The sequence below is a fragment of the Morone saxatilis genome, unplaced genomic scaffold (genome assembly GCF_004916995.1).
Source record: "Morone saxatilis isolate NCDOM2014 unplaced genomic scaffold, NCSU_SB_2.0 Contig12, whole genome shotgun sequence".
NCBI lineage: Eukaryota > Metazoa > Chordata > Actinopteri > Moronidae > Morone > Morone saxatilis.
Genome location: NW_023339674.1, coordinates 2,932,632 through 2,959,699, shown reverse-complemented (window position 1 = coordinate 2,959,699; position 27,068 = coordinate 2,932,632). Strand labels below are relative to the sequence as shown.

The following is a 27,068-nucleotide window of genomic DNA, read 5'->3' as shown; positions in this document are numbered from 1 at the left end:
AGCCTCTACAGGACCGAGACTTATCTGTTCAATACTCTTCACACACAAGCAAGCAACAAAAAGGCAGCCTCTCAACTTTTCACTAACTGTAAACTCGATGGGTTTGTGCGAGAATATTGCTTGACCCATCTATATTTCAGAGACGAGGTCCCAGGTTTTTTCCTGCTGGGGTTGTTGCTCTTGATAGCCTTGTGGTCTGATGATTTGATTTCTAAGTGTGGGTGACTTGTTAAGATGAGATACAACTTCAGGATGCCAGCCAGCGAGGAGTCACAAGGCCAGTAGCCAAAATGCTGTCATCATACGGACATTAGCAAATTAGCATTGCTCATTATTGCCCTGTGTGTTTATATCCACATCTGCTTTCACACTTTCATATCTGGTAATGTTGTATGCTGACCTGGTTTCATCTCATGTAGTAGGCAGTTCACCCTGAGCCTGGAACATGGGAATGCTCTCCTATCTCCTACAAGGAGTATTACCCCACGAGAAGTGTAAAACACTGACCTTTAGCTGTTCCACAGAGCTGAGTCAGTCCAGGATTGGTCAGATCTTTGCTTGGCCATTATTTTGATTTAGTCAACCCAGATATTTCATGGGACTGGTTGAAAGGGTTACCAAATGATCACACACGTTTTTACTTGCACAATTTGTTTCTCCCTTCTCTCTTTCACTCTCTGTAGCTCTATCACTTTACTTTCCACTCCATTAGCCTGCATTTTGTGCTGACATTCAATTTCTTTTTCCAAACTCGGCCATGTGCATGCCAGGAATGTTTGAGTATTCAGTGCAGAAATCCCTCATGTGCCACTCAATTTCTTGACTGAAACTAGAGTTACTAACATCTTTTTAGGCTTTGACCCACTAAATCTGTGTTAAATCTGTGCTAGTTTAACAGTCTAGTTTAACACTTTAAAACAGGGAGTGAGTACAAATTACAGATGTGAAATGATATTTTCTTGTGTCTGTAACTCAGGATTTTGTACAAACAAGCATGCTTTAAAAGCGACAGTTTTAGTCTATCTCTCTAACAGATTTATACCTGCTAATACCAGATTATACACACATAGAAACTCAGTTTCTGTGACAATAGGGGGGATCTGGGAACTTAAAACATGGTTACTCATCCTTAAATTATGGTTTAATTAAAATGTACCCTGATCCAGGACCGTATACTGATGGATTTTACAGATCCACTCTCAAGATAGTGGGTAATCTACTTATTAAACTACAAGCTGGAGGAAAAATGGCATCAAGAAGCTGTAAAGTAACAAAAGCATAATTTATTCCTATAGAAGAGGCATTTTCCATTTAAGACAAATTCCTCACTCACCAAAAGATATATAAATGAAATTACCATTTTAATAACTAGTATCGCTGCTATGTAGCTTCTGGCCACCAATGGCATCACCAAATGCTCCACTGCAGAGCAGCACTAATGGCATAAAAGGTTTTATTGACTTTAAAGCAAAGTTTAAATAATACTTTTTGTTACTTTACAGACTCCTGACATTTTTTTTACCTAGCTTAGGTCGCTACAATAAGAAGATTTTCTACAAGCCAATGAGTTTTTTTGCCCAAACTTCGTCGATTGGCAACTGAAATGTCCAAGTTCTGGAACATATCCATGCAGAACTGTGATTCATTATATATGGTTCTGCATCAGTGCTAATTAAACCTCCAAATACTCGCTTGCCCTGACTCAAGCCAAAGTAGGACTAGCCATCCCCAGGGTTAGGGTTATTAGCTTAGATCACAGCCACAGGACATGGAGCTCTGCTGTTTTTCTATTTTTGCAGCTAGTTAATTGCATTCACCTGGCATTCCTGGTCTAAAAAAGACACTGATTAGGCACCTAGAATCAAAACCAAAAGGACTCTGAGTGCTGAGGACAGCCACAAAGAACCAGGGCTTAAATTACATGGACATTAAAATGAATGCAGAAAACTGTGTAACTGAGTGGCATTATTAAAAATTAACAAGGTAACCGTTAGCTAAGAAAACAAGAATGGCATTTACCATAACTTGGACAACAACAACAATGGCGGTGGGGAAAGCGCAACAAAAGAAGCTAAGATAGTATAAGGGCACAAAAGACCTCAAATCTGTCGCACAGGTGCAAATATTCTTTAACAAGCTCTGTGAGTCTAACCTCCACAACCTCATGTTGGTAATAAAATTGAAAATAGCCAATGGAAACAGCAGATGAAATGGAAATGTCTTATCTGAAAGGTAACACAACCGTGCCACATGACTTTTTTGTCAGCAGTAGATTGTTAATGACTGCGGCCTGGTGAGTTGAAAATTTGACTTAGTTTGACCAGCTGGCCTGTTCACGCCGGGAAGTCCAAAGCCAAAGAGATCCTCTGCTTTTCTGCAAATAAATCTTTTTTGAAAGGTCTCTTCTCTGACCGTTGTTGCAAGAAAATTCCACCCCACAACCATGGTCTAAGAGATCTCCATCTCAATGAGACTACCTGATTAAATAAAGGTTGTATGTACTGTATAGCAGCAATGTTCCTCTATCAGAAAAAGTTTGAGCATTGGTTACCACTAATATTACCATCAAGAGACCAGAATGCAGTGCAGCCACAAGATGTTCTGTGTTTTAAGGAACACAGAACAGCTGAGTAAGCTTTTGTTACCCTTGCAGGTTAAGGCCTGTTGTCTGTGCTTGTCAAAAGAAAAATCTAGATAAGTAATAGATTAGAATACAACTTTATTGTCCAGCCAAGGCTGAAAAGTCATGTTTGAAGAAAAACAACTGATCACAACAATTAATACAACATACACACAGTGTACAGCGTACCCTCTGTGCATATTAATGCTGTTGGTTCAGTTTATTTCACTAGGTACAAATGAGCCATTATAGATTTCTTAGGTTTTGTTTGCCAGGGGTAAGCTGTAGCGTTGTCCTGAGGGAAACAGCTTAAACTCAGTATGGAGGGGTGTTTAGTGTCACCAATGATGGATAAAGCTTTCCTATGTAAAGCTGTGCTGTAAAGGTCATCCAATGACTTTTTTTGGCAGCGTACTATCTAATCTGTTGTTTTGATGATCCTGGCCAGCATTTTGTTAGTGTGAAATGTCCATTCCAGACAGAGATATCGCACAAGAATACTCTCTATCAGGCTGATATACGTTTTTCCAAAATGGTATTACTGACCCCAAACTCCTTCAAGAGTTTACAACCTAAAGTAGGATTCAAAAATCAATTATTATAATCAGTTACTTTGGCTCCCTGGATATACCAAACTGGTTAGCTTACGAAGCACTTCCCAAAGCACAGTTCAGTGTGCTGCATATAAAATAGTCAAAAGGCTTGTTCGTTACTTGAAATAATTTATTTGTTTGTTGTTTTTCGGCCTCTTGGGGGTGGGAAAACCCGCTGCGAATACAGCACTGATATTATAACGGTGAATTAGTATGGATAACTTGTTAGCAAACCGTTGCCTCCTTACTCATCCGGCAGACACACGGCAACATTAGATTTCATTTGGAGTTGGGCGTCTGCCTACCTGGCAAATCAAATACCAATATTCACTCTTCTTTCACCTCTGGAGTTGGTCTCCACCAACTCCTGGGGCAAATATCTGTCTCTTTGGCTGTCAAATGGTCCACTGTGTACACCAGCTAGTTGCTAACTGTGTCTGTCTGCCATTTATTGCTGGGCAGGTTGCGTGCCGTGGGTTTTTAGAGCCTTTTCACCGCCTGATGTGGCCGAAGAATCACACAGAATAGTAAGAATGGACCAGAACAGTGGAGTCAAGGGCAGGAAAACCATAATAATAAGTTGAAAGATGCCAAAGGGACCTTCAGAGTCTGATGATAGATCACAACAAGCATCTCCTTTTACATAGAAATAGTCATCTGATCCATTGTCAATATAAAAATATTGATTACAGTATAGTTGCTCTAAGTAAGGTGGTTTTAGTTTGATTCATATAAATGTTCCCGACCTGCCCAACTTCCTCCCATGTTAGACATCATACATTATGGGCACAATTTGATGTCACAAATCTCAAGGTGGCAGCAGTTCCCTATCACTGAGATCATAATGTGCTTCCCTGGGCTTAAATGTTAAATTAATATTACAAAGTCAAACACGGTGGGGGAATATTGTATTAACTGATTTATTCATAGAAACCGGGAAACTTAACCCAACAGTGTCAAAGCTTAATGTGAACACATCCATATAATGACTGTTACAGTGGATGGTGTGATCTGATATCATAGGCAATACCACAGTAGAGTGATCTCTCAGTCTTTTTCCTCAAGAGCCCTTGATACAGTTATAAATCTGTAGCTAAAGCCGTCAGCAGTGAAGGAAGCCAGACCCCGTCTAACCTCTTGGTGTTTCATTGCCTCTGCGTATGTGTGTCTGTCTGTGTGTGTGGGAGGAGACCGTCTGTTTGACAGACAGACAGCAGCTAATGTAATCACAGCTGGAGGAAGAGAAATAAAGACTTCCTTTATCCCATGTCATCTATCTTTAGGTTCCTTTTTTCCCTCCCTGGTTTCTTCCTCACTTCGTTCTGTTCCTCAGTGAGTATAAAGGCTAAAAGATAAAGGGAGACTCCAGCTGCCTGCTAAGAACCTGTATTAGCATGTGTATGTATGGGAATTAGATGGTAATAGCAGAACCTCCCTCTGGCACACCAGACTCAAGCAGTTATCATGAGTAATTTCAGTGGTAGACCGTTTTTCCCTGTCCTCTTTAACTCCCCCACTCAGTTTGAATATTCCACTCTGCTGTCTTCTTTAATTGGCTTTGACTGCAGTAAACAAGTTTAGGATTCAGTGTACAGGGATGGATTGTGTTTTCTCATTCTGTACAGTAAACAAAGTACGGAGAGGCTAAAACTGTGTTTGAATATGCAAACGTCTTCACTCAGCAAACTTCACAGTGTTGGAAAGTGTGTGTGTGAGAGATTGTGTGTGGGAATGTTCTACAAAAGCATTTATATTGGTTTCGATGCTCGTCTTCACTTTTTGTCTCTCAAAATGAAAATTGATCACTGTGGATGATTTTCATCCATCCATCCATCATCTCAGCTAATTTACTCACTCCTCATGCATGAAACCTCAAAGTTAACCGACTTTAAAAATTATAATTCTCATCACTACTGAAGTATTTCTTTATGAATGGACTTTTTATTTCCCCATACCCATTCACAACAAGATTACAAATGTAGAGTTTCTCAATAATCTTTATCAACTTGACTCCTCAAACACCCATATTTTCCTGCCCTATTAAACATCCCATGTGACATTTATTCCCATGCTGCAACCCTTTCTAGATCGGCCATCCGTTTTTGAGGAGGCATTCCAGGCATAATGCAGCTCTTGACAATAATTTGCCGTCTAATCTTCATTCATTTTTGAAATTACAGTTATTGGCTGAAGGGGATGCTATAATTACAGGTCAAAACAAGGTGACGTATTTCAGTCATAAATTCTGCTTGGCCCAGAGGGGAAAAATGTTCACTGCTACCTTTCTGCTTCATTGACTCTTTATGTATTTTGGTGCTGTTAAAGCTACATGACAACATTTGTGACCACCAGCAGGTAGACATAGTTGCGATATAATTTAATCAGGTTCTGAGCTTATTAAGCAGTTATGTACTTTCAGCAGACGCAGAACTACATGATCATCAATTGAATTTATGGTTTTGACCAGCCGACAAATGTAAGCCCAGTTGTCAATCTCCTTTTAGCTCTGGTTAGGTTTCCAGACCCCTTTGCTTGACTTCCTTAACCAGCTAATATTTTACTTCTTTTGGGTAGGTAGCACATACGCATATACTCAACATGTTTGTTTTGTTGAAAGCCTTGAGACTTAACCATACAGTCTGTGTCCCAATAAATGAGCTAAAAGTGTCTAAAAGCTGTAAAGAACTGCTAAATTGGGTGTTAAGCCAATATCTTCAAAATCTAGCAACTCACCAAAACAATCTGGATGGATAAATAGCACTACTAGAGAAAATTAATGAATTCTTAGTAGCACTGTTATACTGCCATTATGCTTCTCCAGACCTGATTGTTGGACTGTAAAATAGGTGCGGAATCCATCTACCCCCCTCACCTTTCCAACGTTAGATTGTCTGTAATTGTCCGAAACCAACAATCTGACATTAACTCCTTCTTCCCACAGTGATTGGTCAGTTGTGCAATGTCAGAGTGCAATGTCTTCCAAAAGAGACTTCCAGAGAGTGTGCAATGTCGTCCCCGTATTGAAACTATATTGCATCTCCCTCTTCTCTATGAGCCTTTCAGTGCAGCAACTATAAATGTGTTTGATTTCCAACGTGGTCAAACTTCATGATATACCAACCACTTCTAATATAACCAAGCCCTTAGTGACACTTTTACATTAGAAGCTGTCTTTTATGTTAAATGTCGAAAATATATATATATTTGGTATTAAATGCTGGCAGCACTGCCCAGAAATGATCATCCAAATACTGTGGAAGGTACTGCTAATGTTTTCTTTCTTAGAATATTCTGTTGATGATGACAATAGATGGACAACTGGTTTGCACCAGTAAATGTAAATTATTTTATATAAGTGGTTATTGGTTAAACTACCATTATTATAAGAATTTGTGGGATAGAACAGTAAAATATAGGTTTTTTTGGGCTAATGTTGGAGATTACTGCTCAGATGTATTTAGAATGGGATTTCTTGACCCATCTGTGTTGTATCATATTCAGCTGCTGCTGCCAGTCTGTTTATGTCTGTCTTCCTTTCCAGTTTCTCTATAATTGAGAAAAGCTCCTGTGTCCACGCTGCTTGAAAGCCAAACATGTCACCATTTCTCCTCTCTGATAGTTCGACTGCTGAATCATCTTATTCACTCTTCCAGTTACTGAACATTCCGTTTGCCTGACGAGACTTTAAAAAGCAAAAGCAACAATCCTGTTTAACATCCTTTACAGGCTGAGGCTGAGGTGTCTGCAAGTAGCCTCTGTGAAAAAAAAGGCTGAATGATGTGTCTCCTTTAAAGATGTGCTTCAGAGAAAGTGAGCTCATTTTATGTGATCTTACATGTTTCTGAGGAGTCTTTGCCAACTTGCTCTCTTCTTTAACACACACACACACAGCTAATATTCATTAGGTGATGGCAAGAAACAACTTGTCAACTTGGGTAATTTCCTCTCATTAACCTAAAAGATCCAACTCAGACAGGCTATCAGTCATATATTCCTCTCATGGAGAGTGTGTCTGCATGTGTGTGTGTGTGTGTTGGTGGGGTGGTGGTGGTGTGTGTGTTGTTTGGGTGTGATCACATGGCATCATGTCTGGGCCACCCAAGAAAGGTCTTAAGGAGAGACAGATGGTGAAGTGTTTTGGCATAGATCCCTCAAGGCGGGTTCAGGTTCAATTTAATCAGGTGTCATCTTGTTTGCGGACCCCATCCGGCATCGAGACTCCAGTCACTTTGAAGCACCTTGCGTCTCCTGTTAGTAATGTGACATCATTTGGATTCAGTCAGCAACCTAGTTGTTCAGATTCGGAAGCCATGAAACCATTTTCAGAAATGGTTGATATCCAGTAGCCAGTTTCTGTGATCTAACTTATGCAAGCTGGGAAAAACAGGAACGTAGAGGTGACCCCAGCAGAAATCAATAAAGTTGTCGAACCAGTCATGTATAAAGCGAGCAATGCACTTTTCTTTTTGCTTCAGTAATGTGTTTTCCATCTTTTTTATAGTATAGTTTTATATAGTTTTAGTACTGTGCTGTTTTGTGGCAAAAACAAAATATTAAAGTAACAAAGCCACATATTCCCAAAATATGGCAAAAAGTAGGGCTGCAACTATCAGTTACTTTTCCTTATCGATCAATCTGTCAATCATTTTCTCGAACAATCGATCAGTTGTTTGGTCCATAAATTGACAGAATTGTAAAAAATGTTTTTGCCTTCAGCGTCTGACACACACAGTGGCTTATTGAGGAACCATTCTCTGGTTTAACATTTTGAAGGATTGAGAAATGAAAAACCCAATTTCCCCTTCTTTTTTTTGGGCCACTTCATGCGATTCATATTTGAGTCTTTTTTTCTGGCAACTTCTCAAGTATATGTCTTAGTCGTTTTATACTTTACTCTTCCCAGTGACTGTGTCAGTATCTTATTCAGAAATGTGAAATATCAACTATAAATGCGGCCACGTATATGATCCATGAAGTCTTGCTTGTGGGATATTCATGTGGAAGATGGCGTTAGGTTATAGCATGCTTTATTGTTCTCTGTGCCAGCTGTGGACCTTGTAGCACTCTTTTTTGTGGGTCACTCCAAGAAGGTGATTAATTTGGATAAAGCCTCACTGTGTGTGCCCTCATACCTGTATCCACTGAACAATGGCATCGGATCCCCTTTGGACCAACATTGGGTTTAGATATGTTCGACTCTTGCCCACTTTCAGATGTTGCTAGTTTGGATTTCATAAATGGGGCTGATGCTTTATTTTAGTGTGATTAAGGCACCATGTCTGCATAACAAAAATATTTTTGACTGGTTGAATGATGGAGAGGGCACAATGTGTGACTGGTTAGCAGAGCCTTGAAACAATTAGGATGCTTGATAGTGTTAGATGAAGGAGAACTGAGTCCCAAAGCTCATTATTGTTGGAGTGGAGTGTTTCAGTGCCACTGATCTGTATTCTCAGCCCTGCTCTTCCCACACTGGTGCAACTAATCAACAGTTCTACATTTCAAATTCAGATTCTTGTTTTGATGATGACTTGTTCTCTAAGGCATTTTATTGATGCCATTGCTTGTCCTGATTATAGTTATTTATTTATTAATTATTTCTTGTATTTTTTTCTGGTGTATTTGCATCCTCAACTTTGTAACTTTTTGTGAACTTGAGTTTTGAAAACTCATATAATAGTTTTAGTGAACTTCCTTAAAATCAAACAGCTATCAGTGTCATCCTCATACATTATATAAATGTAAAGTAAAATATTGAATGGTCCCTTGAAAGAAATGTTGGTTTTTTTCAAGGCAGTGATACAGTCCTGCCAGACCATTCAGTGTTTCACTAATTGTTCAGATTTTCTATCTTATTTTCTGGCATATTAAAATGTTTTCATTTCCAGGTCACTAACTATTGGCTTCACCCCCCTCTCTCTTCTCCCTGATGACAGGCTTCAGAGGAGCCATCTCTGCTGATGTCCAGCCCCAGGATGCTGCTCCCTGCATCGGGCACGCTGCCACCAGGTGCCCCCCTGTCTGTCCACCACCAGATCCAGCTCCTCCAGCAGCAGCTCCAGCAGCAACAGCAGCAGACACAAGTGGCCGTGGCACAGGTGCATCTCTCTCACACAAAAACACATGTAGAAAAAAAGGTTCAAGCATGTATGGCAATGTTAGAGATGCATACCATACTTTTCAAATTCCCTGTGGGACTGCAATTCAGATTCCTCAAATACGCTTGATGGTCATTACCATAACGAGGGGTACTTATAACTTGAGCATATGTTGCCGTGGGAACTGTTCTTCTTCTCTGAAAATATACGGGTTAATTTGAAGTGACTAGAACAATGACAGCAGCATTACTCACTCATTCATGCATGGGCTGTTTCTTTGGCACCTAAAGTCCATCATGGCAACAGTTGTTGGCAACATCTGGAGGCAATTTTAAAATAAATAAAAAGGCAAAAAGCGGAGAAACTCAGGAATCATCAAACTGTAGTAGTATTGTATTTATCCTCATCAACTTTACATTAGTGGAATAATGTAACCACTGATGTTTTTTTAGATAAAATTTGTATATATTGAGATAAATAACGTTTATTTTCCACAAGGTATACATTTTTGTTTGCCATCCTCAAGAAACACATAGGAACATTCATCCTTACACTTATACACTACTCACACATATAAATATAAGAAATAAGAAAACAAGCAGTGAAGTGCAGTAGGCTTATATCTTGGCATTTCATTTATGCTGCGAAGAAAACAAAATGAACTTGTTATTTTTAGACTTGAAGTGAACACCTGAACACAAGCTATATTCACAGAGCCTTCATTCTCTTCTAAACAGCCTTGTCCTGCATTAGAGAAGTATGCAGTTAAATCAACCAAAGAGATTGTAGAACCATGGCCAAGTGTCAGGGAGAAGAAAACACTGAATTTATTTAAAAAAAAGGAAGTTTATTAAGTACAATGTATGCAGGTTGCAGGTTCCTGGAAGCTATCCCAGGAAATAATTAATACATTTTGTATTAAAAAATTGGCCATCAATGGCCACACCACCTGGGAAAAAGAAGCATGCGATCAATTGGTAGAGCTCTAGGATGATTGACGGAGTGAAGGAGATCAACTCCCGCCTGCAATCCAATCTGGATTTGAAAAAGAAAGTTAATACCGAGTGCGCGCAGCATCAGACATCAATCACCCAGCGCTGAGTGGCTGCAGAGGGAGAAGTGACAGCAGTGGCTTCGGGCTTATGAGCTGGATGAACGCACACACATGCAGCTTGTCAGTCTGCTCGTAGAAGGCCACGAGAGTTGAAACTGCAATTTCACAACTCCACACATCCTCTTTCTCGTGCACCCTCACACACACTCCTGACCCTGAAGTGTCCCAGACAGTTAAATACAGAAGTCTCGTGGCTTCCACAGACAGCTACGGCGATTCCTGATGAAACCGCCTGTTCACACTGAACTAGCTGTTCCCTTCTCTTGACCTGAGCAACGTTAGACTGACGGCTGCTACAGCTGACAGCTCACGCATTCAGACTGAGCGTGCCCAGACATAAATACCATTAATTATACCTTGATGAAGCCAGAGGTCACCGCCCGCTGGCAGAAACCCTGGTGTACATTTTAAAACTGCTTTGGCACATGAAGGAAGTATTTTACCTAATGCAGAACATTTCAAGTATGTGCTACCCTCAGGGTGGTTCTGCCTGACCTTGGCTCTTTTGCCATTTAGCAAGGTTTCCCCAGCGGTCGTGACTTGTCTGAGCTGTTGTTACAGTTAGTTTCCACACCGCATCTAAATTACTTTCTACTGACTATTCAGTTAGTTATTTGTCTATTAAGTCTAACTCTGTGTGCTGCTCTTGCTATTGTCTTAAAGGGTGCAAGATAAATAATGTGATAGGGAAGGAATATATATATATATATATTTGCAAAAAACTTGACTTCAATCTTTGCTTTCTTTAATGTGACTTGTTGGATATTTCTACTTCTTTGGGCCCCTAACAGTTATTATCTAAAATCTAAAATAATTTTAAGTGTACAGATTTAAATCAGCCATTTAAGTCCTTTTTTATCAAGTAAAAAATACCTAAAAAGGTGATTTATAAGTGGATTTGGTGCATTTCTGTTTTATTATAAATAAAATATCTTTTGGTGTTGATCGGACAAAATAATATATTTAAAGACGTCACCTTGGCCTCTTGGAACTTCGGGGTTGCATTTTTCATTATTTTGGAACATTTTATTATTGGCTGAATAAAAACAAAAAATTATTTATGTAGTTGTGAATCAGTTTTTATTTTCTCACATTTCTCAAATTAAAGTAAAATTTTAATTATTTAATTAGAATAAATGATTGCCCCTTTACTTAATGAGTGCAGTTGACGGCAGCTGCAATTTGGACCGAGATCCTTGTTTGTGTGTCTATTTACACACACACACACTTCTTACAGTTTCATGAGACTCTACCATCATTACAGACCAAGTGTTAGGAAGAGAAGAAACTCTCTTTTTTCTGGATTTTTATACAATAACAAATAGTCTCTCCTACTCCCTCGCCATCTCAGACAAACTCCCTCTAACACAAATTTAAACTTGCCCGAGGCTACTTCTAACCAGCCGACATGAGGGAGCAGAGCTTACTCCACCACTGAAGGTCAAACAGTAGAAAGTACAAAGCTGATTAGTTCGGCCCAGATAATGCACATTTTGGGTGAAGACATAGAGGAAGAGAGGGATTAGTTGGCTGACACATTAGTCAAATGTGTGTGCATGTCTGTACAGTGTTATTTGTGTATGTGTGTGTGTGTGTTATTAAGAGTTCCAAACTTTGTTTCCCTGGTGTCTTTGCCTCACTTTCACACCAGAAAATAAACTGTCATTGTTCTGTTTTTTACTTTTTGGGTTTTTCAAGTGAAACTATTCCTTGAAAACATCTCACAGGATCACAAATCATCTATCAAAGTTATGTTAAAGGAAGATATTTCTCTTGTTTATGATTTGATTAGGTCTAACAGCTGGCCCCCACTGATTTTACAGAGTTGTCAGGTTTGAGTGCAGCTCTGCCACGATATTCACTGCAATCGCAAAAACACACAACGATGATAAACAGATATACAGCCAGGGAAAACTGATTTTTTTTAAAGGAATATGCTCTATGTCCCTGGCTGTATGTCTTTGTTTATCACTGGTTTTCACATTATTATGGCAGAGCTGCACTCGTGAAATCAAACCCTGTTTATGATAGGATTTTCTAATATGATTTACTATCCGTATTTTTTCAGCATCAGTCATTCAATATTTACAGGCTGAAATTACCTCTCTATGTACAATATTCATTTAAATTTTTAGTGGTGGAGTCCGTCATTCCTTGCAGGATTCAAATGGGCCCCGCGTACACCATGGATTCACACAAAATGATTTATCATTTAATTAAGTGTTACTGTTTTTAATAATTTTTTTCTCATTGATATCAGCAGCTAACTGTTTACTGTCACTTACCCACAGCTGTATCAGAGCTGTAAGGAATGCTACTGCTAACCAAACATTTTCTATTGCTCACACAGACTAATTCAAATGGTGTAATGTAAACTGGGTGAACCATTACTTTAAATTACTGTATAAATCCAGAATGGATTTAAAGCTTCAATTAATCAATCACAGCTTAATATTTCCTCTTTATTTAATTTTAGGCAATATTAGTAATAACTACAGATGATAAATTAAAGAAAAAAATATTTCCAAGTCAGTTTAACTCTACTGGAGGAATGAACAATATGAATATGTAAGTTCTTATTTGATGATTGATTTTGATTTTGATGGTGGTGGCGAACGCTTTCCAACATGTCACTAGAAAATCTCCAATAGGCGTTTTATAAGGTGGAGATGTGGTGCTTTTGAAACATAAGATTGGCATCATTGTCATCCATCCATTCCATTCAGTGACCCCTACATCTGCATTTTTTATATCTCTTCCCTTAGTTATTCAGTTTAATTGAAACAGATGATTAATGCATAAATTGATCTTCAGGAAAGTAAACTGGAATTTTAAATACTGACTTTTGGGATCTGGGAACTTAACAAATAATCGATTAATCAGGAAGAAAATCTACTGATTAATTGATGATTAAAATAAGGGGTAGCTTTAGCCCTACTTCTCTTGAATTTGTCACCTGTCTGTATTTTGCAAAAACCAGCTGCAATTTAAAGTGATTTTGCAATTTGGCAGCATATTTTTGAAGAAATCAATTAAAGGGGATGAAGTAGTGATTATTTTCACTGTTGCCCCTTGTGCTGATGAAAGTGCCAGTGACTTTGTGGCCCAAACTGGCAACTGGGAAAATCTTCTTGATGTTGAACCCCGCTGCAGTGCCTGAGCAGAGGTCACAGTGAATGGAGGAAAATTAGCGAGCTGGCCAACGCTAATCACAGCTCGCTCAGGGATGAGTGGAAGCGGAGATGTTTAATGAAGTCAGGGCAGTGACAGAGTTCATCGACGATCTGTTTCAAGACGGAGTTAGCTCTGCAGACGCTGCTCTGCCACTGCTTAATGACATTTGACCTCTTTCAAGCTTTGTTTATCTCTCCTTCAATCCTTCCCTGCTCCATTTCCTCCCTTTCATTCCTTAGGTCTCCTCCGTTTGTTCATTCAATACCATCTTATTTCCTAACATTTCCTTCTTTTCTCCTGCCACCTACACCTTCCTTCCTTTTTTCTTTTTCTGTTTCTATTCAGCAGTCTGTCGTTTCTCTTTTTCCGATTCCTTTCTTTCTTTGCTCAAACTTGAACACATTTAACGCTCTCTCCGTTTCTCCCTGCTGTCCAACTGTTGCTTGGACTTTTCTGATTCTCTCTCTCTTCATCAAGCACTCTCTCACCATCTTATGCAAATGACAAGTGTAAGTGCGTTTCTAATGGCTTCCTTATTGTTGCATTAGCAAAATGATCATTTCCCCTTCCATTTATTCCTCCAAAAATGTGGTAAAAGCAGAGACGATCCAATATTGGAGGGGTTTCAAACACTTCCACATCAAAGGGACCTGGCGTGGGCAGGGAATGCGATGATAGTAATCCTGTGTGAAGAGTACATCATCCTCAACAACCAACCGTGTGGAGTCACAACGCACAACCAACAGTCCTAATCTCCTTACACTACCAGTGGGAGAGTCACTGTCTTTCTTTCTTGTCTATAAGGGAAACGATATATTTTAAACAGTGTTATCTTTTAGTTTCTACAATTTCTGCTTTTTTTTTTACAAGATTAGGAGGTAATACACAAGGTCTTCATATTGTCTCCTGTATGTACAACCAAGTGCTCTTTGCTGTAGGGGTTTTGCAGAGCAGGTTCCAGTGATAACAGACAATTTCTGTATGGCGCTGAATATGGGGAAAATTGCATGATTCTTGGAATTATGGCGCAATACGAATTTTGAGGTGTTTTGATCAGCAAGCAAGCTGCAAAAAGTGACTCAAAATCATTGAGTCATTGTTGTGTTGTGGGGAGAAAGGTAAGCAAAATGGAGCTGTTTTAATATTTTAAGTGATGTATGTTGAAATCAGTTCAATAGAGATGTTCTTTCATAGTAAAGAGCTGACAACATGGAAGGAAACTAGGCAGCAAAAAAAAAGTCTGTTGTGAGAGAAGGGAAGATGAAAATTTGTCCTTAGGCACTGTCCTGTTCTGGGGAGCAGTTTTGAACAAAGAAAGCAATAAAACGGAAGAGAGATGCTGCTGCCTAATTAGAGCTTTAAGGAGTCATTTGAGTTGCTCGAAGCTCCTTCAATTTCACGACACTCAGATAAGAAGGCAGAAAACATTGGGAAGCAGCAGGTTTACTACCAAGGGACCACCACGATGAAACACAAGCGGAGCACCTTTTTAATTGGCTCTTTGTCTGGGTTGCATTTTTAGTAAGAGGTTTTAGATCTTCTCTCTTCAAGCTTTAAAAAGAATATTATTATTTCTAGAACAAGTGAGTTGTGGTTTACAAGTGGGTTGTCATAATGTCTGACAATGTGGTTGACTGTGTCCAATCATCTCTGCACACTGAAATCCTTAGATGTGACAATCAATTCACAAATGTATTTCAGTTTAGACCTGTTAAAGGTCCAGCGTGTATTTAGGTTTAGATTTCTGTTGGCAGAAATTGAATATTATACTCAAAGGTATGTTTTCATTATTGTATAAACACCTGAAAATAAGAATTGCTGTGTTTTCGTTACCTTCGAATGAACCGTTTTTGTCTACAGGTCGCCGTTCGTTGCGGCCACCATGTTCAGTAGCCCAGAATGGACAAACAAAACACTGGTTCTCGATAGGGCTGTTTTTCACACATTTCGCCGGCATCATAGTTTCTCTCTTAACCTTGGAAAGGGAGGGGGGAGTGAGTTAGTTGCAATCTGCCACTACACCAAAGCCAGTCTTCCTTTTTTTGTCTTTTTACCCCAATTAAACCAATTTTCCATCTGTCCTTTATTTTTGTGATGAAGTTACGCCATTGGTCAGTTGATTGTTGGCGTTTCCTCATAGACCATTGCCCACTCAAATCGAATAGGCGCGAACGTTGGTTATGTACTGTAAAAGGCACATGGTTCTAAGACTGTCACTGGTTCATCCCTTTTTGCAAGACGTTTAGTCTATGCCCCTGTACTACATGGGCCCCACATCGGTCTCACCTTGGTATAAGTTGAACTGAGACCTGACAGTTGGTTCCAAAAAACGCCTTTTTCCTCAGCTACTTAAAAGAACCAGTGGGGCCCACAGTTCGGAGAGACAATCTGAAGTTACAGTACGTGACTAACAATCTATTTTGTATAAGCTTCTCCTTCTGAGGCCACCAGTACCCACAAGCACAAACAAGAAACAAGAAATCAATAACCAGTCCATAACTCGCTTTGTTTAACTTTGGTCATGTTCCCCAAAAAACAATTCCGGATTCAAGTGATGAATAACAAAGAGTTTATTTGTGAAGTACTTTAAAAAAAAAAAGAGTTATAAAGGCCTTCACACTGCACTAAGAGTCAGACATGAATATGTACATTCAAAAATACAGAAAACTAAGATAAAGGACACTAGGGAAATTAACACAAATTATAAGTAAGAATAAATTAATAATTATCAATTGACTTGACTGGACAGATTGGAAAGAACCATAAAAAGCCAATGAGATGGAGACACACACGGCCAAATAAACAGACGTACAGGTACAGAAAGGGAAACAGCCGGAGAGATCCAGCTGTAATTATTTAGGGCTTATCATCTCTCATCTTATCAATTTTTCATTCCATTTTTATATTTTATCTGTAGGACTGGCCTGTGTTTCCACAGAAGCTGGGTCTGGTCATTTGTAGAAATTTCACGTTGTGTGGCTGCATCAGAATGAGACGATGTGCTCTTTTTGATCAGATATCCAGACGACAAAGCCAAGGTCTGAATCTCAAAAGTAAAATATTTTCCCCCATCTTATTTTGCTCATCTTGCTTTGATCACTGCTGATTTTGCATGATATTCCTTAGTGTCCCTTTACCAGCCAGTGCAGCTCACTGAGACATTTAACATGGACAGCATCAGGACAAATGTGACACCTGCTCCCAAGGCCTCAGTATAAACCATGCTGCAGTGGCTGATCAGCATATGTCGAAGTCGAGCTCCACTCTTCCATAGCTCAAGATGGGAATCTGCCATCTGTAAATTACACCACCAAAGTCGTCATCAGGGTGTCAGTCTTTACAAATGAGGTCTGCAGAGGCGGCCAGGCCCGCACACAATCTGGAATCACCTCTATTTGTTGCTAAGTGCAAGGATAATGGAAGTAGATGACTGTCTTCCTCAGCACTTGTTTTTGTGTCTCATGAGTGGATGCGGGAGAGGAGGAGGAGGAGGATTCAAGGCCTTGAGAAGGAGGCTGTGAATTTTGACTTTATCTTGTTTCTCTCCACCCTACCTGTGAAAAGAGGGAGGGACTGAGGGTGGAGGTAGAAACGTGAGGGAAAAGATAAATGGAAGAAGCATCAAGAAGAGTTTAAAAAACAGAATCACAAGCAGAAGTTAAAAGAAAAAAGGATTCTCCGTAAAATTACCCATTTTTCTTATTTACCACCTGGGAACAGATGATGTTTTCTTTTCACCATTTCATGACATTTTGCAGTTGACAATGAAAATAATTACTCTAATTTCAATAAGAGGGGTAATTTTGATATTTAATCTGGTATAAATCAGAATGAATACAGGCATAAAAATAGTATTATCATAAGGACATCATTATGCTACTAGGTACTCATTGCAATACAGAAGCAAACAATACACCCACAGCAATAAAATGGTGGATATTAATAAATCTATTTTCTTAACAAGACAGCATTATGCTACATTAATAGATCCAGCACTAACATTGAAACTAAGTATGGAATACCAAAGGACTACACTGCGACTGAAGTGGCCTTGGTATTTTGTTCAAATACCAATTACAGTTTGTTTTGTAATTTGTCCTTTGATATGTGTCATTGACGTCAAGAGCCAAGAGCCTCCATGCTACCACGGTAACGAGTTCTGTGTTCTGTGCACATCAAGTAGAAATGAGAAACCAGGGGGTCATTACGAGTTTCAATGGCTTGTGCCACCACATGAGGCCCCATGATTCACGGCGCTCTGAATATACACTGCCGCTTTTGTAGGTCCTTCACACCAACTGCCTTCCTTGAAATTGTTACAGGCACCTGTTCAGACACACTCTAATATTGATTAAGCTATTTGTGTGTTCAAAACAGAATTCAAAATGGTTTACTCACAAGAAGTCAGGAAAAGCAGTAAGGAGCCCTTCTGGGTTGTTACTGTTTAACATCGTTGTATTGTAATTGGATAAAATCACATTACACACGCTTTCCTTCAGTCCTTCTTTGCCTATTAGACAGCTGACATTTGAAGTCCCGCTGGACCATGTTCAAACTCCGGGGTTAAGCTTCATCACACTATTGAGAGCCATGGTGTATCTCCTGTCAGAAAATCATTAGTAAGCGGGCTTCTTCAGCACATTGGGATTTTTCTGAACCATTCTTGTGATTTGAAACCTTGAGAATTCCTTCTTTGAAATAGCTGAAAGCAATTATGTGCTTAGGATGGGAGATGACTGAATAGGGTGGGAGGTGGGACCACTAACATTTGATTTGGAGACTACTTTGAAGTAAAAAACGGGGAGTCATTGCTGCTACAAAAGCTTGTAGAGTGTGTGTGTGTGTGTGTGTGTGTGTGTGTGTATCTGGACATGTGCACTGAGTGAACAGTGCCTTTTCCCCTCTTATATAAATGACTCAAAGTGTAAAAGAAGTTTTATCCTTTCAGTCTTAAACTGAAAAAGAGCCTCTGCTTTAATCTTGCAGACCACAGCAGACTCTGGCTTTAAGGTCACATGGGGACCAGATCAGCCACTGGAGCTCTGCTACTCCTGTCATAAAAATGTAATAGAGGGAAGCCACAGTAATTACAAATATCTGATATAATGCTCATGTTTTTTCATTACCTTGGACCTGTCTGAATATTTTTGATAAGTCTCTATAATTGAGAGATCAAATATGATGAAGACAAAAACCCTTAGAATATAGATGATCAGTTAGTCTACTTATTATTTTCTTGATTAATTGACTGATTGTTTTGTCTGTAAAATAGTGAAAACTGTCTACCACCATTTCCCATGAGCACATGACATGTTTAAAATGTAAATTAGTTTTGTCCAACAGTCCAAAGATATAGAAATAGATATAAAACAGAAAATAATGTAAGGTGACTGAAACAGCAAAAGTAAAGATTGCTTTTATTGTCTCCTGAATAAGAAAATTGTCTTCGACTGAAGGAATTGCTGCAAAAGAAAAGTCTCAATACACATGAATAAATAATCAGTTTGTGCTTAAGCAGTGGGAAACTTTTTATCAGGATTCATCAGCTCAACACGGAGATGTCAGATAATCCTAATGGCCTGTTAGTTGGCAATTAATCAATTATCAAATTAATTGTATGTCAACATACTTATCATTCAAGCTGGTCAAGCAAGTCAAGATATCTTTTCCATCTGACATTTAGTATAGCTATATCTAGTTAACTGGTCAGTATCTAACTTTAAACTGCTTCAACTCGATGCTGTATATGAAACGCGTCCAGCTGTCGGTTATCAATAACTTTGTGCACCTCCATCAGCTCTCCTCCTGATTGATCTGTTTCCCTCCAACTAAAACAACACTCTGAAGGTTTCCTGTACTTTCTTGACATTGTTTTGATTAATTATCAGGCAGTAAAAAAATCCACTGTGATTGATCAGTCACTGCCACCTGCTGAGCTGAGTCAGCCACATCTGAAAGCTTCTCATCTCCTGATTAATTTAGTTAATAGGTGAAGGACTAAATAATAGCTGCTTTTGTTAAATAAATTGCTTCTGACGTGGGCAATAGCACTTTTCACCGTTTTCCTGGAAGAAAATGTTTTATTTAATAAGAGTGTACTAATGCACCACACAGAATCTATCCCAATCCCTCCCATATTTGATAGCTGCCTTTTCTCAGAAGCAACATTAAGCTGGAGTTTTTTCTTACGTGCTAAAATTCAAATTGGTTTGGCTTTTTTTATATTGTCTCCAAAGTCATTATCTCCAGCCTAGAACCAGCTTCTGTATTCATCTGCTCTCAGCTCACCTGAACCAGCGGTGAATCTTACAGAAACTCAGAAACTTTTCCATCCAACTAATCAATAAATAATCATTCTCACATATTGAAAGGGAACAACTACTGTCCAGATGATGATGATGATGATGTAGCAGAATAACACCTTAAATTCAGATAAAATTCAATTTGATTTTAAAAACAAACTGTAACACTTAAGTTCCAAGAAATTGCTTAAAATGTTTCACCTTTGTAATATTTTACTTTATCATACAACTGTGAAAAAATGTGAGTGGTGACTCTATCTTTCAACACTCAGTGGGCCTTGGATAAATACAGTACAATTAAAGTTGTTAACAAATGAATAGATTATGTCCACAGAAAGAGCTTTTAATCCATATGAGATACTGGAGGTGTTAAAAAAAGAGTTAAAAAAATTATTGAAAATGTAGTGGAGGGTGTATAAGTTTCTGGCATAATGTCGATATCAATATGAAAAGGATCATTTTCTATTATATTTTTGCTGGGAAAGGCTCACAGCTTATGGAAAGAATAGGCGAGTCTTCTGCTCTTTAGTGAATCACCACTGCTCCAACCTGTTAACATGAGCAGTGTGTCCAGGGTGGGATTATCTTGAGTCTTTGTTACCTTTTTTTTCTCCTCAGTTTTTTTATTCTTATTATGGTTCTGTACTGATTGAATGTCAAGTGGATACCTGTAAAACTTGGCTTCCTCTCGTATAAAACACTACAGAGAATCCCAATGCAAGCAAAATCTTTATTTTTCCTAAAATAAAGTAACTAAATGTTGCTCAAAATTATGCAACACTAGACCTGTCAGTGGTGACTCACAATAATGACTTAAAAAAGTCCAAAATATCAATGTGCTGCTCACCATAGAGAACCTTCCTGAATGTTTGTCATGTAGACAAAACATGAGCTCAACAAAAGCTTGGAGGACTGTGACTTGTAGCCTATCTCTCTGCTTTTATCTATCTCAAATATTTGAAGCAAACAGCACTGGCTCCTGATTTCCCCAACAAGCAGATTCTGTTTGAGGGATCACTGTGACCCTGGCCTGAGAAATTCTGGTAATGGCTATTAGCGCAAATAAATATGTTTGCATACACTGAACTGAGCATCTGTTCCTATCCCTCCCTCTTGTCTCCTCCTCTGTCTGTCTCTTTTCCTCTTTACTCACCTCCTCCTGTGCAGGTTCACCTGTTGAAGGACCAGCTGAGTGCGGAGGCCACGGCTCGGCTGGAGGCCCAGGCTCGAGTCCACCAGCTGCTGCTCCAGAACAAAGACCTGCTGCAGCACATCTCCCTGCTGGTTAAACAGATCCAGGAGCTGGAGACCAAGATGTCTGGACCCAACTCCAGTGAGTAGATCAAATACGAGGCTCACACGCTTACATGCTGTAAGCTGGAGGTTATATACATTAATGCACACCTGCTCACATGTACAAAGTGCATGTACAGTGTGTACAGCTGCAGAGAAACAGACACACTTTTATGTTTTATATGAAGACATGAATTTTGTATATTGTGGACAGGATAGAACGAGATAAACAGAGGACAAGAGACAAAACAATATGTTTGAAAGACACACTGTAATAGACCTGACATCACTAATCAGCCTGCTTTACCTGACACCACCAGCCTTCTGATCCTCAGTAAAGGCAAAGAAAAACCTAGGAAACAATATGGATGAAACCTTGAATCCAACGTGAGTAGGATTCTGAATCCCACAGAAAAATATGCAAAAGGTACTCTGACAAAAACAATAAAATGGACAATGAAGGTGAGAAAAAAGAAATGAAAAATGGACATGACTGAGGAATAAAGATGGTAATTTAACATTTTATGCCACCACCTCTACTGTAGGTCAACACACACACACACGCCTGTCAGTTAAAATCCTCCCATGTGACAGTGCAAACATCCCACATACCGAGAGAGCAGACATTTCCAGCTCTGTATACACCCCGAGTGAGTGCACTGCAGACCTAGACAGGCTTCTAAATGTAAATTCCAGTATGAGACTGGATTCTGTTGTCATATCGACCCCTCGCCGCCCTGTTTAACATGCACCACACACATTCTGTCGCTGTTCTTTCGCCTACAACCCCCTCTGTCCTCTCTGTCACTCTGCCCACAACTTCACATATTGTTAAGCCTGTTCATCAGTTATTCAGACAATCTTCTCTGCGCTATCACAGTCCAGTCTGCCCTCCAATCGTCACCCTGCGAGAAACAGTCTTTTATCTGATCAGCCAACATTTCAGGTATTCAGTAGGGAAAGTATTTTCTCATATGCACCTCTGCATGTTGGACGTTTGAAAGGGACCTCATTTCCCACAAGGTCAACAAACTCTTCTATGGTAAGAAAAATAGATCTTAAATGGACATGAAATAGTATTTTAAGCACAATTAAATCCAATGGTCAGATATTTTAACAACTTTATGGAAACAGACCTTTCTCATGACACTGACTTGAACACAGGTACATGACTAATAACATTAATTATGGCTGTATAGTGCGTCAGTTTCAGCGTGGTGGGATTACATGCTGGCTCACTAGCATGACTTATTGACACACCTGAATGGAAAGGAGCCATCATTAATGTTATTAGTTACACACCTGTCATTTTCACGCTATCACAAGCGAAAATGTCCACCATGAGAAAGGTCTATTTCACAGCATTTGTACCTCATTTAGTACAATTCTACAACATGAAACATGGTCTGGTTGTAGATGAAAAGAGGTGGGGAACCCATGCAGGAGGTTTAAGCCCAGTTCATTGCTTGAAAGCCTACACGTTTTTCTTTAGGACTATCCAATACTCACCTTCTGTAGGCTTGAAAAGTGGCTCTGAAAAAAATTTTGTTTGCCTTATAGCATAGAACAGCTGGAGTTAAAAGGTACTGTGGTGTCATGGCAAAGAAAACATTCAATACTATTGTAAATATAGTTCACAGGATTTTGTTTTAAACCAGTCTGCTAATGATCTGTATGTCCTGCATTTTTATAATGCTGCCAAAGTGCTTTATAATTTGCCTCTCATTCGGCCATTTACACACCAATGGTGGTGAGATATGAAGGTGCCTGACCATCGGGAGCTCTTTGGGGTTCAGTGTCTTGCCCAAGGTCACTTCAGCATGTGGACAGGAGGAGCTGGCGATTGAATCACCAACCCTGAGATAAGTGGACAACCCACTCCCCTCCTCAACCACAGCGTAACAGTCTTTGTAGCATTTATCATATAAGACTAAAAATGAGCCCAGCTGCAGTTCATGTGATTTGCACTGAGTGCTGCTAAATGAGAGCTGATGCTGGGCTGTTTTGATGCTTGTTGTCTGGAAAGAAAGTGTATTCTGCTGCAACAGTGAATTCATCCTGCAAAAGAAAGGCTGCATGTGAGGAAATATTACATGGCTTGATGTTGTCAGCTCAACAGAAGGATCAGTGATTGAATGACTAAAAAATTAGATTTGTGGTAAAACTGCTTTAAACTGCTTTGACTAGATTATGTCAACAAACATTAAAATAATACAACGGTTTAAGTATTACAGCTTCAGTCATATCACACTGAACAAGAGCTGCTTGAGCCATTAAAAGTCAGTTAAAACATAGCAGAAGGCAACTGCAGGGAAGAGAAAGGTAAAGTTGTGTTATTAATAACAGTTTGTTGCGTTACTGCTCTTTAGTCTTGTGTTATGGTGCTGAGTGGAGAGCCACAGTAAAGTAAGGCAGCGTTTCCACCGACTTGATCCTTTTGCGTGAAAAAACACAGGCCTCTTATTCATTTGAATGGAGGCAGTACATTGGCAGCAGGGTTGACCTGCAAAAAGGTTGAACCTGGCTCAACTTTTCAGCTTCAGCACAACGTCATCCGGCAAGTATTTCCACTGTCTGGACTTCAAGACGAAAGACAAAGCAGTTGCATGGAAGTTCAAAGAGTTGTAAAATCCTGTCTGTGAGTTTTTACAAACCATTGTCCGCTGATTTGCCTTTAAATTAAGTAAACTGTTACTGTATAACTGTATCTTAAACAACATGCCTCCATCATCGCAGCCCCCTGCACAGTTTTAACACAGCTGTTTTCAATCTGAATCCCCACTAACTTTGTAATGCATCTTTTAATTTGTGTTTCTCTCACATGCAGTGTTTCACCTATTGTCTTTCACACTTCATGTGGGTGTGATCAAACAGTGCCACAGATTTTACACAAGCTTTTCCCAGACTTTAAATTTCAGACGCACAACAGAGAGGAAGTAGATTATTCTGCAGGAGTGAGAAGTTTCTCTGGATGTTATGATAGATAGATACAACAACTACAAACTTTTTAGAGTCATCTTTCAGATGGGCAGGTTAGTACTGATACTGAGTATTCCTTTAATGTATCTTTCTCTCAGTTGTTGAGCTGCAGGTCTGTTTTCTCTGCCCATAACGAAAGAAGAAGCAAAACATGTTTCACTGAGCAGCCCTTATGATGATGAAATGCTTTGAAACATGTTTTTTTTTCCTTTTCTTGCTTACCCAATCTAAAACCACATTGATTTATTGGTAACTGAGTGATTGATTTTGTTAGAATTTTCGAGGAGTGGTAATCTGCTCTCCGCCACAATTCACAGATATCTATATCACATTTGTTATTTTTCTGCTGTGATCCAGCGGGAGGGGTGATAGCAGATGAATTTAAATCAAGGAACAGAGCAACTCTTGACTGTGGTATAAAATATTTGATCTGCCCTTTATTTCTTGTCTCTCCATCTGCTCGTTCATCACTTTCCAATCCCTTCCCTCTTTTATACCTTTTCTCCTCCCTCCAGTGGGATCTCAGGACAGTTTACTGGAGATCACCTTCCGGTCTACGGTGCCCTCAGTGATGTGCGACCCCACGACGCCTAAATCCGAGGTGTCCGCCATCAACCTGCCCGCGCTCTGCACCACCGACGGGACCAGCAACGCCTTCTCATCTTCCAATGGGAATCTGGGAAGCCCCCTAGGTAGGGACCAGTGTCTTCTTAAACTGGAGTGTTTCCGTTTCCTCCCGGGGCCTCCGCCTCCTCACCTCCCCTCGTCTCCCCCACTGCTCAAGGCTAACCAGCCAGAGAGCAAAGGTCAAGAGCTGTCTGAGGCAAAGTTGTTGTCCCGTGACGTCAAATCTCTGGGCTTCCTGGACTTTGCCAGGTTCCGCGAGTCAGGTATCGCCTCAGAGTACGAGTCGAACACCGACGACAGCGATGAGGATGAGGGGGAGGACGATGAGGAGGGGATGGATATCTTTGGCTGGGGGACGGACGAGGAGACGCTGAGGCTGCTTAATGTTCTCAACAGACAGGGAACTCCTGACTGTCTGGGAGATGAAATAGCGGTGTAACACACAAACCTGCTCCCCTGACGAATCCTGTCCAGATAAATAGCCATGACTTGTTTTTGTCCCTTCACTTCAGACTACTGTGTAGGAATAACCATGTAGAGAACTAACCTCCATCAGATGTGCACAATTATATATACAAGGCTTACACCATGTATTGGTGATGATGTGATTGCAGTTGCATACGAGAGAAAGGAAAGACTCCAATAGATACATAAATAAAAGCGACTTTACTGTAGGTGGGAAGAACTGAGGTGCAGACAACTCAAGTAGCCCCGATGTGGTCAAACTACATATCACGGTCTTGTTCGGCTAGGATCCTGAACATATCAGTCACTGATGACATTTATTTATTTATTCATTTATTGCACAGAATAAGTTATTGTAATAACATTCCCCCTCCCTCTAGTGTGTCTGCTTTGACATACTTCTCGTAAATAATATCTATATATATATATATATTTGATTTATCAAATTATTTATTTACTATTACTATGTTGTATCAGTCTTGGATCGGGGCTCCAGCTTGAGTTAAAAAGGTTTCAGCTTGAGCCGAAAATGTGTCCTGATCCATCATTTAGAGCTCTATGAATGTAGAGAGGTACCAGAGGAGACGGGGGTTCTCGTTTTAGGGTCAGTACAAACCGTAACACTCACTCAGAGAGTCAGTGCATGTCGTCAGCTAGGGCGTCCGTCTGTAACCGTCACACCTGTTGTCTGTTTGCTGCCTATACCTATGTAGTTTATTTGCATTCAAATTTTAAAGTAGACAAATATTCAAATAATCGCGTCACATTCACAGTCTTAACTCCCTTTACAAATATTAGCATCACCTTAAGTGTCCCACATTGGTCACACCTGTAATACGTCTCTCTGCGTGCATCTAATCTCTAATCTTTATGCATAGTCATGTATATACACTATTACTTACAATCCTTTGCTTATTTTCCTTCCTTTACTTTTTCCTCTTTTCTTGATTACACACACAGAGATCTTATCCATATAACACACACACTTCCAAACCCCCCCCCCCTTCAGCTCTCTGTTGCTATGTTTCTGGAGCTCTATAACAAAATCAGGGAGTTTACCTTAAAAATATTTCCTCCTTTCAAAACTTTTAAATTGTAAGTTAGTCTGTCTTTATCAGAAATATGTCAGGATGTAATATGAAGTCAGAACCAAAAGGTTAGTTCAGGGGCAAGCTTTCAATTTATCAGGATTGGGAGTGTAGCTGTCAGTCATTCCGGCAGGATCGAGACAGAGTTTGGGACTGGACAGACTGATGAGCTCTTGTCCTTGCTGGAGTGAAAAGTGACTCTTCTGCTGAGCAAAGATGAACACTTACAGCCAAATCCGGGGAGGAACTTTATTACTGTCTCTACGTTTGGAGAGGGAAAGTCCTTTCTTCCTCAGCTCATAATTAATCAAAGACTATTTTTAGACAAAAAATCTGTGTCTGTACTGTATGTACAAACTTTGTTTTCTACGTCATCCCACAGTCAACTGTTGAACTGATCTGTCCTTGACTTCCGTGGGCCGCCCTCTTTTTGTCTCCTCACAATTTGTTGACTTGGTAGTCAGAGCATGTTTGCACTCTTCTCACTTGTCCACACATTTCCTCGCTTTTTAATTTATGTAAAGCCGGGATTAGTTGGACCTCGAGGAACACTGTTTGTTTCTTTTATTCATCCCGTAAACAAAAACTCCTCGCTCGTGCCAGAACAGCAGCTCACGGATGACAGCCAAAAGTGGTCTCGTTTGTTTAAACCCAGCTCTGTGTATGGCATCCAAGCACAATGCCGTATTAAAGTGTTCATTTTGTTTCATGAGTA

General features: G+C 39.7%; 1 protein-coding gene across 3 annotated transcripts in view; it reads left to right on the top strand.

Moving 5' to 3' along the window:
* Nucleotides 1–27,068, top strand: part of nos1apa (nitric oxide synthase 1 (neuronal) adaptor protein a) — a 165,828-nt gene that overhangs the window by 108,778 nt on the left and 29,982 nt on the right. For 2 of the 3 annotated variants that reach the window (XM_035653512.1, XM_035653511.1), the window contains exons 8-10: nt 9,150–9,311; nt 21,069–21,234; nt 24,689–25,257. In XM_035653512.1, the coding sequence (XP_035509405.1) occupies nt 9,150–9,311; nt 21,069–21,234; nt 24,689–25,239 (879 nt within the window). In that variant the 3' untranslated portion in view covers nt 25,240–25,257. Of the gene's footprint in view, nt 1–9,149; nt 9,312–21,068; nt 21,235–24,688; nt 25,258–27,068 lie in introns of those variants that run through there. The other variant, XM_035653510.1, reaches the window with a different exon arrangement.